Raw genomic sequence first — 11,766 nt, 5'->3', positions numbered from 1 at the left:
CTGCCCTTTACTGCTAGACCCATGACTGCTGCTTATCTGGTATCTGAATGCTGGCAACTTGTCCCTCTCTCTGGTCCAGAATACCACCCTGCAGGTCACCAGTGATGCCTCTGGAAAATCCCAGAGTATCTGCAGATAGTGGAGGAAATGCACCTCAGCCTCTCACAAGTGCATGAGGAACACCAGGTCGCCAGAAGGACTAAGATGATCAGTTGAGTCTTGTGCAGACATCTTGTTCTTTGTACCCATGAAAGAGGCATCATTTATCCCTGCTTCATAGACAGGGATCCAGATGCAAAGAGAGCCACTAACCAATATTCCCATAAATGGCCACAGATTGTAGGTACCTCAGACCTTGCATGCCCAGTCTGAGGCCTCCTAGAGCCTTGTTATCAGATGTGAAACATCCACATCTTCATTTGAAGTCACTGGCACACAAAATTGCTGAGAATCTCCAAGAACCAACCTTAAAGTCTTGGGCACCCAAAAACTGATCTGTTCTCACTATCCTGAGCCTCTCTCAGAAAAAAAACAGCTGTAAGTAACACCCAAAATCACAGAAGCCAGCTCTCTTGCACCCAGGTGTTATCTGCTGAGGTATCTCTCTCCTGCTTTCTCTGCAATTCTGGCTGTGTTTGTGCATTGGTGCTCTGAGCCTGCATGTGTATGTGGGCATCATAACTGCTTCCATTGTAGTATTGTGTGCCTTCTGAGTGTTTATCGCAGTCCTTCACAACTGTACATGAGCATTAGCAGATACTGGACTTTGGATTTAAGCAGAAGGTGGTTCACTGTAAAGGAGTATCAGGTGTTTCTTTTTTTTGGGCTCAGTCTTGCCATCCATCTTATTGAAGCCAGAAAGAATGAGCTTGTGCGGTCAGACATTGGTGGCGGGCAAAAGTCAAGATAAAGGAAATCAGCTGAAGGGTACCTGGTCCAGTATTAGCATACTTCTGAAAGCATGCCAGCATCTGATAGCAGTTCCTCCAGGGGAACCACCTACTGGCACTGGATGAAGAGTCATGTCACCTGCATTTGCTAGCAACCAACCTTGCATGGTGTTGGTTTGACCATGTCTTTAGGCCATGATCCCATTCCATAACCAAGGAAACCCACTTTTTTTAAATTGCTGCAGGTCAGCAGTTTAGACTGAAATGAAGAGCTTCCTGCAAGCTTTAATACAGGATCTGATCCTGCAATACGTACCCACAGGAGTATTTTTGTTGATGTCATTGGACCTATTCAAGCTTGAAAGCTGAGTTCCTCCTAAGGAGTCTTGTAGGAATTCTCACCTAGATTGTGGAGTGATTGTGTGTTATGGCGATAACTCTAATGGTTTTTAAACTCGATGGAGACTGCTGTAGGAAGTCTAGCAAGGACAGCTTGACTGAATATGCTTTTAGATAGTCAAGAGCTGGGTGAACCCTAGCATGTAGAATAAAGCTTGCAATGGTCAGGGGTGTCAGCAGCTCTGTAGATAAGCAGATGGTCTTCTGTTCATAGGAAATCTGGCTACCATGTTACTGGCTGGATGCAGAGCCTCCTACCTGAACACTGTATTATCCCTCTCTCACTTTTTTCCCTAGTTTAAAACTAAATTTCACCTTCTCTCTTCTCCAAGTTGTCTGCCCAGCAACTCTTATCACAAGATGTGTGTGCGCCCCACATAGATTAGCTTCAATGCTAGTTTCTGCATAATGTTCTCTGGCATTTTATAATGAATGCAAAGAGTCACTTAAACAGATGAGTGTTTAATGAGCCTTCATGAAACAGGTCCCTGAGACCAGACATGCAGGGAGTTCACAGCAGTTACTAAAAAGCTTCCTCAAGGATTTTTATGTGACAGTTAAATGTGAAAATGTCCATCCTCATGGCAGCACTAAGGAAAGAGCACCCCAGCATCACAACATCCTGGAGATGCAAATTATTCACACAATTGCATTGAACCTCTAGTATTTCCTGTTCCTCTTTCCATTAAATGTGAGCCACAAAGGCTGTCTCTCAATGTGACAATGTGGGCACATCTACATGAGATGACAACTGCACAGAATCCTAATAACACTACGTAGTAGCTCATCACAGCATGGACACTGCTAATACACTACTGTACAGTATTCAGTGGTGCCTTATGGTTGTTGGGGTCCTGGGCAAGAGAGTCATTTGGGGCCCCTGAGAGGCTTAATTTTGATGACCTATGAGCACGTCAGATATTTTCAATTTCAATTTCACTTTGCCCTATGCAAGAAACTGCAATGAAAGTATCTTAATACTAGAGGTGCACTGATACATCGGTCCAATATCAGATCAGCAGCGACATAAAGAAAATTGTCTCTATTGGAACTCGGCTTGATATGGCCGGTAAATGGCCCATGCATGTGTGCAGCTGCAGTGCAGCATGTAGGTGGTGAGGAGCACAGCCGGGCAGCTTGAAGAGCTGTGTGCAGTTGGTAAGTCTGGTGTGATGGAAGGGGGAAGGGAAAGGGTGCAAGGGGGGCAGATCAAGGCCTCTGCAGTGAGGGAGGAGTGGAGCTGGGGTTGGGGCAGGGGCAAGCATTGCCCAGCTGGGATGGGGTGGGCGTGGGATGGAGCTGCGGCTCATCTGGCGCTCGCCTGCTCATCTGGCAGCTTCTGCCGCTGCTCCCACCACTAGTCCAGGAGGGCATGGTGGGGGGGAGAGTGTGCCTCCAGATCTGTGTGGAGCCAGGACTGCACCAAGCTCTCCCTGGTGGGGTGGGGCTGGGCTTGGGGTGGGTGCTGGCAGCAATGGGATGGGGGGGCTGCAGCCACACCAGAATTTACCATAACTCCCCTATGTCCCCAGTTTTGGGGCCAATACCGATAGCTGCCCTCCCACTCTCCACGCCCCCCAGATGAGCCACGGCTGATGCTAGGCCCAAACTCCCAAAAGGCTACTTCAGTCAAAAACAACTACTCTTTTAAACAGGGGTCTTACCTTGTAAGTTTAATACATGTACAACTGTGCAAAGCAGAGAATTGCATGTATAACACTATCTCATGGTTGCAACTTTAGCTTCCACAAGTCTATCCCCTGATGTTCCTTTTAGTCCATCATCTAAATGAATTTTTCACTTTGTGCCTCCCATCTGCAGACCTCCAAGAGCTTTACTGATACGAATTAAATTAGGCTCCTACCCCCTTCTGAGCTGCAGGGAATTAGGTTCCCTATCATTAAAATGGGGGTGGTAATGAAGCAGAGAATGACAGTGACTTGCCTGAGGGTTTGAGTTCCTGGCTCTGTAGAATAAGTGACCTGGATGGTAAGCGACAGACATGCTTCTTCCTTAGTTCAGAAAGAAACAATCCAAAGTGTTCAGAACTGGAGAGCAATTCTGTCTGTTTAACTTTGGAATGGAGAGACATTTGTATTCTACTCCCCTTTAACCTGCATTAAAACAACATTATTAGGGTTCCGCAGTCAAGTGCTCGCAACTTAGAATTAAGACAGCCTGAGAACCTGCATGCGGTAATGATCGCATGCTGCTTTTCCACGCTAACAGTGAATCTATCCCCCACAAGATTCTGGTCCTGTCTCTTTGTCCAACTAGTCCTAGTTCTTCCCTCCTCATCACATTTGTCTCCTGTCCCTGTTCTCCTTTTTTCCTAACACCATTCTCCGTCCAAGTTTTCTTGCACAGCTGAGCCCAGTCCCTTCAGCTCCCAGTTCATTTCCTCTGATCCTAATTCCCAGTTTTCCCTTTTTACCCTCCACACCAAAAGACTCAAGTCCCAATCAACACCCTAAGAACCTATACATCCCCCTTCCAATCTCAACTCCTGTTCCCTTTGCATTTGATTGAGCTCTCTTGCTCCTTGTTGCTTAGACTTCCACAGGGGGAACTCAGGGCAGAGAGAAGCTACAAAGGCCACCTGGCTGTCAAGTTTCATCTCCTTGCTCCAAAGCATGGGGGTGGTTAAACTATTCACAGAAAAGGCTGCAAGGTTCTCTGAACCTGAACCAAAGCCATATTGTCCCCTAGCCTCATTCTCAGAAATTGCTATTTGGGATGAAAGTTTCTGGACCGGACTGGAAAATCTTATCCAAAAATTAACAGAGGTTTATAATAAATTATATTATATCTTTGAGTGACACCTTACCAGCCTCAAACCTCCCCTAAAGTGGGTGAAGTTCTTTATTATGAAAAACTCATAGTGTTGCTTTGCATGTCTTGGAGTCAGTAACCTTATCAAGCAAAAGGCACGGGTCACAAAGCCATCTGCTATTTTTGTAAGAGTGCATCTCTTGGACACTACCATCATATTGCAGCCCAAGAGCCCCAGTACAGTTAATGCCTCTGATCTAGTGAACAAGCTCTTATGGGATGCAACTATGCAATTCTCTGTTAGGCCTGCACTTGCCCTTTGCATGACAAGACATGTTTTTTCTTGCTTATGTTAAGAATGCAATGGCGAGGAAATTGGGTAAATTTCATATACGTTTGGTAGATTCATTTGCTTTCCAGATCTGAGGTGGCTGAAATCTGTGTTCAGTTGATCTGAGCTCCAAAATTTGGAAGCGAAAGAGGGATTAGTCAACTGACTATATTTTCTTCGGTTTCTCTCTGCTACACTCAAGCAGGAAAAGAGTTTTGAGGACATGGAGCAGTGAATTGTTTTTCTCCCCATCTTTTTATTACTCCTTGTATTTCCAATAGCAAAATATAAACCATTTCTTGCTCCTCTTCTTCCTGCGTAACATGCTCCCCTCATGCCTAGTTCTTGGGCAGTAGTCTGAAAAAAGGGAAATAAGCACTCTGTTCCCAGTTCTGTCACTTGTCTGTGAAACACCTACCTAATTTTGCAGTTCTTTGAGGTCAACAGGTGGGAAGAGCTAAATCCACACTAAATATTATTTATTATTTATTTATCTATTTATTTGTAACTTCCATTTATTATTCTCTTACATGGAGCTGTGTCTTTGTCTGGAAAAGAGGACCCAGGCAGGTGCATTCACCAGTCTAAGAATCTGGATGGCTGAATCTTGCTGGCAGTGAGCTGTCCCTCAGCAGATGCCTGCTCTGGGTGTACATATTTAGTATCCTGTCTGCTTCATCTTGATAAGGAGTGATTGTTGTTGACCAAACCCTCATGTTTTACAGAGATCAGGGTGACCCCTAGCACCCTGCTGTGTACATTCTAATCAGCTTTTCAATACAACTGCACCATTATGCCCGTCCAAATCCCTTTCCAGCTTTTCATCAGAGCTTTGCGCTAAAAGTGCTGAGCCAGATTCTGATCCCAACATAAAACTGGAGTAACTATTGCAACGCATGGGTTCCTCTTTTTACACCAGGGTAATCAAACTCAGAATCTGGGCCAGGGCTAACTTCCTATGGTAAAGTTAAAATTTATCAGGCCCTCCCCCCCATCGTCTCCTGCTGTCACCCAAGACTCAAATAGTGGAAAAGTCTGGAGCATTTGTGTAACTGGTGAGTGTGACTCACTCAGCACCATCATGGGAGCTAGAAACAGCTCATTTTGTTTGACTGTGTTTTTCTGAAAAAAAAAGTTACAGGGGCTCTGCTTCCTACCTCCAAACAGATAAAGACACCCGTGACAACACAGAATCCAGGAAAATCTGTTTTTAGGGGGTGTCCAGCCTGGCTCTATAGAAATAAATACGTCACCTGCTCCATCCCAGCACAGGACCTTGGGGCGCTCAGGCAATCCAGACCCTTCCCTCAGCTAGCTATTAGTAATAATGCTTGTACATGGAACAATATTGTGTTTTTCATCTAAAAAGTACCTGATGCAGGTGAGCAGGTGCCAGGCTCCTTGTCTTAGAGAGAGAAGTGACTTGGCCAAGGTCAACCAGGAAGCCAGTGGCAGAGCCAGGACTAAAACTCATGGCTCTAACGCCCAATTAACCCATTTCTTATTCTTTCTATAGTGTCATAAATATGCACTGAGGAAACTGGATAAACATGAGCAACTGTTTGGGAACAGATGAGGGAACAGTCATTGTTCAGGGTGAAATGGAGAAGGAAAGAACAAGGCTGGTTGGTATGGCGCTGTGGGTTCAGTAAAATAAGAGAAAGTAAGAAGTGTGGCAGCCTGACTCTAGACACTGTCCTAGAGCACAGCATGCAGTACACCTGAAAGGAAAATGACTGCAGTTAATTGTAGCTGAGCAATGTCACGGTTTCCTTCCTCCCCTCCCTGCAGCCTGTCTGAATCCCTCGTGATGTGGGAAGCCTGGACTTTTCAGAGGGCATGAATGAATTTCTCCTTTCTTTGCAGGCCTTTGCACTGAAGCCAAGTGAAGAACCTCATGCTTGCACTATACGTATCTCAACTCAGCTAAGATTTCACTAGGAAGGAAGTGATTCCTGCCCATCGGAAGGATTTGTCCACCAAGACAAGACTCCTGAGCTTTACCGTCTTAGCCAACACCCGCCTGCAGCTTCCATCTTTGTGTTCTGAGGCCAAGACACAGCACCAGCTTTCATCTTTCTTCCCATCAAAACTCGCTTTGGAAATCATTCCCCAGCCATGTTCCAACGCCTCACCAGCCTCTTCTTCAGTGACAGCAACACCCCTGAGGGCCTTGAGGAACAAAAACTCTTTGTCTCTGAGGAGGAGGAAGAGGATGGGTGGCTCATTATTGACCTTCCAGGTGAGAGAACAAAGGGAGGGGTACATTTCTCCACATACCTAAGCATGAGTGAGCCACTTCAGATACAATCCAACCCTTCCCGTTCCTGCCACTGCCCCTCTGACCCAACCTCTCCCTGAGCCCGCATGGCTCTTCAGAGTCTGGTTGGCTTCCTACCCTGCACTTGCTGATTTTTTGCCAGGGTGGGAAGCAGAAATGCTGAACATACTACAAATTAGGTAGTTCCCTTGGTACTTTTGGCTTGGTCTCCGGAGGTAGAAATCTCCTGAGGGAGCTTCTCCTTTGAGCATCTCCAGCCTGATCCCACAGAGCCACAAGATTCAGACTGCCAAACATCTGACTTCAAAATTTACTGGTACTGATGTGGGACATTGCCAACTCCATCTCTGTTCAAGCCAGGCTGCCCAGCCTAACTGCTCCAGGTAGGGCTTACCCATTCTGTATCAGAAACTACAGGCCCTGCTCCCAGACTGAATACACCTTGCTGTTGCTCTGGGGCGTTCCCTCTCTTTGTTGTCTGAATAGCACTTCCCAGCTCCAGGGCAGCTTGAAAGGAGATAGATGGATAGCAGTTGTGGCAGCCTCAGGAGTGCTGTCATTTTGTCTTCAGAGCGAGTTGAGACTGCTCACCATCAGTCCTTTAACATTTGTTCAAAGACATGAATTGCTGGACCTGGGGCTGTGTAAATCGTATGAAAGTTGCCACATATGCCACTAGACATCATGTGACTTCTGAGTGTTTGGGGAGGTAGTGCTCCACGACATCAGGAAGCTTGTCAGCATATGGTAGGAGTATCATCAGTTTATCACACCTAGACAGGCTAATGGGAGAGGAGCTGAAATGTCATGTAGCACCCAAGTCCTGATTTTGCCTCCTTTGAAGGCAAAGGCCAAAATCCCACAGATTGCAATGACAGCTGAATTGGACCTCTAAATGCAGCACCGCTTGTGTGCACTGCAGTCACTGAAATTCAAGATTAAGTACTATGTGGCTGAGCAAACAAGCTCAAAGACAGACCACTGGTAATGTTTTCTGGGAAGATTTGTGGAGCTGCTGGGATAAGGAGTATGGTTTCACATCAGTGAACAGAAGCACTTGCTGTTTGGGTGCCTATCACAAATGTATTGAAGAGATGATTGTGAGGCATCTTTATCCCATTTAGCTCTGATAGCAGCTATAGAAACAATAGTGGTCATGCCAGCTGCCCTGGTTTGGTGCAGTCTAGCCATGTCATGGCACAAAGTGGCTGGCCCAAAACTGGCTGTGGCCCAAACTGGCTGCTAGGGTGCCATCTTCTCCTTACTGCACTGCAACTCTGCCCAGAAATAAGTAACTGCAGCAGTGGAATGGTTTGGATCTTCTTCCTCTAGTCAGTCTTTGTCCTTTCTGCCAAACTGGGCTAAAACAAGGATACATAAAATCTGTTTTAGCTCTGTTAGGCCTTAGTATCAACTTTAACTCCAAGAAGACTGAGCTCCGACTGATTATGCTTTTTGAGCTCCTACTGGTTATGCTTCCAGTCTTGGGAGAAGGAGGGCTGAGGGGTTATAGGATAGGTCTAGGGTCTGGGGAGGTTGGCATTCTAGTCCTGCCTCCACAACACAGACTTCCTGTGGGACCTTGGCCAAGTCCCTTATCTCCTCTGTGATGGTACAATGAGGACAATGGCATTTCCCTACTCCATGGCAGTTTTGTGAGGATTAAAGAACAAGGTGCGCACACATTGTAGTGATGGGGACCATACAGGTAAATGAGGCAAGTAGTGTTGAGGTGCTAGGCACACCTGTTGGTATCTGTGCAACAGCTGCCCTGGGGAAAGCTAGAGTCTCCATTCCTCTTGTGGCATAAGCACTCAGGACTCAGGGCTGGTTCCAACCCCTACAGCTTACACTAGTAGTACTGCAGCAGCTGGGGCTTGTACTGCCATTGAACCTGTTTTTTTCTATCTAAAAATCATCAGGGCTGTAAGTCCAGCACTGTTCAGTCTGTCTCTTTCTTGCTGACTGGCGAAGAGTTTTGAGGAGGCAGGAGGGACAAGGAACGTTGCCCACAACCCAGGTGCTCTGCATATGAGAAGAACTGTGGATTTCTTTTCTAAGTTGTCCTGCCCTAGCCCCACATTCCTCCATTGGTTATAATATGACATACAGGGCCACTCTCAGGCTCGGGAGTCCAGTTCTCTCTATTACCTGGGTCTCCTACTTCCTGGGCAACTGCCCTGACCACTGGGTGTTTGCCTTTAACTTACAGGAGAAACCTCAGCTTCTTCTTGAGACAAGGTTTTTCACTTGCAGGACTTCTGTCCCTGACCCAAATTCCTTTCATCACAGAAAGCCTCTCAACTCGCATGCTCCTGTGCTGCAGATAATAGATTCAAGCTGATCTGGTTGCAAGGAGGGAGTGGGGAGCTACCAGATGGTAGTGAATCTAAAAGCAAAATCCTCACATTTTTACTCTAGCTCCCAACAAGTTCTAAGTCTACAAACCAGCTCAGCCAGTAGATATGGGCTCGACCCAGGGATCACAATAAATCAACAGACTGAAGGAGCTTTTACACATTAGTCCTGCTTATCCCTGCAAGAGCAAACAGCTCATGTTATGTGTTGAAGGCAGCAAGATCTAGCTTGGCTGCAGGAGAATCTAGAAGATGCTCAGAATATCTCCTACAAATAGATGTGCCTGGTGCTAGATTTCTCAGTGGACTTATGCCAGAAAACTGGCTGCTTGCTTTCCTTGACTTGTTTGGAAGGTGTCTTGCACCACTCAGGGTCATGCCTCTCTGTCACTCCTTTTCTGCCAGGTGAGCTGCACTGAGGTCCCACCTGCACAGTACATGGAGCCAGGCAGGAGGAAGTCGATCTTAAAAGCGTGCTGGCAGAGAAAGGGAGCAGATGGTGCTGTACTATTTTGTCCTTCCTTGGAATGCCACTGTGTAGCTCACAGCTGTGCTCACTGATTCAGAGCAGAGGGCACACTTAGAATCTCCCACTGTTTTCCTTTGGCTTTGAAATCCATTGAGGCTTTAAGTTCCCAAAGCCCCAGCAATGCTTGTCGAGTTACTGAGCCTCCACATGGTGATGCAATGAGGAGGGCTGGCAATGGATCTTCACAGCAGAACTCTTTGGCTAAGTACAGACAGTCAAAAAGCCAGAGGCTAAAGTGATTCAGTCTGTGCGAATTGAACGAATAAGCAATGAACAGACGCTCACTTTTGACTTGTGAAATGCAGCCACATGCCTGCTCAAGTCAGAAGCTGGGGGTGCTACAGCAGGGTGCCAGCCACTGCCAAGGGGAAGGGAAGAGAGAAAGCCCCCAAGACTCCCCAACTCACTTCCCCCCACCCCATCCCTGCTCCAGAGGAGGGGATGTGGCCAGGCACCAGCCTACTGGAGGGTGAGGACCCCAGCCTGGGTCTGCCAGGGGTGGAGGGGAGGTCACTTAAACCCGTTTATGTGTAACTTCTGTCCCTAACGTTCTAGTCTATAGCACTGTAGTCTGTTGGGCCCTGCCAATGGTTGGGCCACAAGGTGATCTACTAGGTATATGCCCAGCAAATGAACAGGCTTTAGTTCAAGCGCCCCCACCACCATTTTGAAGCACGGGGACACTGATACATAAGACACTACAGCGCTTTAATTAGACTGGCTCTCAGAGCCATTCTAATTACAGCACCACCCCCTTCCCTTCCCACCCCTGGAGCATGTGTAAAAGTTCCCTTGGACTCCTAACTTTTAGGTCCCTTTATTGAATTAGACTTGCAATCCATATAGAGCAGCATACAAGTGTTAAAAGAGTTTGCTAGGTCACCAGGCTAAATACATCTTTGATCACACTGGCTGGGGACTGTGCAGGCCAGGGTGGGGGCCTCTCCCTAATCATAGTATCCTGCTGGAGCCTGGCCAAGTCCCCCACATCAGCTCAGCACTATAGAAGTGAAGGCAGGGCTCACTCTAGCACCCCCCAGCATCTAGCCTGAGCCACTGCAGGCGTGTGCCTGCATTTCCCGGATCAAAAGTGAATTTCTATCCATTTGCAAACTGGTTCAATCTTTGCAGGTTAGACTAACCTGCAAAGATTGAATGAATTCAGGCTCAGGCTTCTTGAATGTCTGTCCCTAGCCCAGATGTTTCAAGGCTTCCCTCCAGTGCAAAACCTCACCTCCTGCTATTAAGGATCCACAGCCCAGGAATGCCACCCTCTTTCATACAACAGCTTCATTGTCCAAACACCCACACAGCAGGTGGGAGACTAGGATTACCCCCCACCCTTTGCTTGAGGAGGCTTAAACCCACATCTCCCACTTCCCAGTGCCCCAACCACCAAGCTGTGCAACAAAGAATTCAAGCATTGCTGGGCCAGAATACACAAAAGGGGGCAAAATTATGAAGGTACTTGTGTGCAAGGTGGAACCCTGGGCCTTGCTTTTCAAAGATCTTCTATAGTTTATATGTACCAGTCTTTAGGTGTCTATATCCAGTTTGGATCGGGCATATACTCTCAGAGGTGAAAACAGATAGTAAGTTACTCAGATGCCTCCCCTGCCTAACTCATTTCTGCTAGTCAGTCTGTTTAACAAGCATAGTCTACTTTTAGTTCTGCCCCCCCCCCAAAATTTTGTTTCTCCACAAGTGGGGAGGGCATCCATCCAACCTGCCATGGCAAACTGTGTGTACAATAGGCAGTTGTTTTGCTTCTGGGAGAGAGCTGCCATTGCATTGGCAATTTGGTCTGGGCCCAATATTACAAAGAGAGACTGTGCCCGGTTTCACTTGAAAGTTTCATAGTTAGTAGGGTTGGAAGGGACCTGAGCAGATCATCAAGTCCAACCCCCTGCCATGGGCAGGAAAGGATGCTGGGGTCAAATGACCCTGGCTAGGTGGTTGTCTAGCCTCCTTTTGAAAACCCCCAGGGTAGGAGCCAGCACCACTTCCCTTGGAAGTTGGCTCCAGATCCTAGCCGCCCTGACAGTGAAGTAGCGCCTCCTGATATCTAACCTGAATCTACTCTCAGTCAACTTATGGCCATTGTTCCTTGTTACTCCCGGTAGTGCTCGGGGGGAACAGGGAATCTCCCTTTGCCTGCTGGTCCCCTTGGCAAGTTTATAGGTAGCCACTAGATCCCCTCTCAGCCT

The 11,766-nt window shown here is 47.1% G+C and overlaps 1 protein-coding gene across 1 annotated transcript in view; it reads left to right on the top strand.

Moving 5' to 3' along the window:
- The window catches only part of TP53INP2 (tumor protein p53 inducible nuclear protein 2), a 78,608-nt gene that overhangs the window by 32,747 nt on the left and 34,095 nt on the right, over positions 1-11,766 (top strand). Inside the window, exon 2 of the mRNA XM_019513074.1 lies at positions 6,259-6,634. Within this exon, the coding sequence (XP_019368619.1) occupies positions 6,511-6,634 (124 nt within the window). The 5' untranslated portion in view covers positions 6,259-6,510. The remainder of the gene's footprint in view (positions 1-6,258; positions 6,635-11,766) is intronic.

Source organism: Gavialis gangeticus, unplaced genomic scaffold (genome assembly GCF_001723915.1).
Source record: "Gavialis gangeticus isolate Ggan-Ray unplaced genomic scaffold, GavGan_comp1, whole genome shotgun sequence".
Classification (NCBI taxonomy): domain Eukaryota; kingdom Metazoa; phylum Chordata; order Crocodylia; family Gavialidae; genus Gavialis; species Gavialis gangeticus.
Note: the sequence above shows the minus strand (reverse complement) of the source record. Positions and strands in the feature narration are given on the sequence as shown.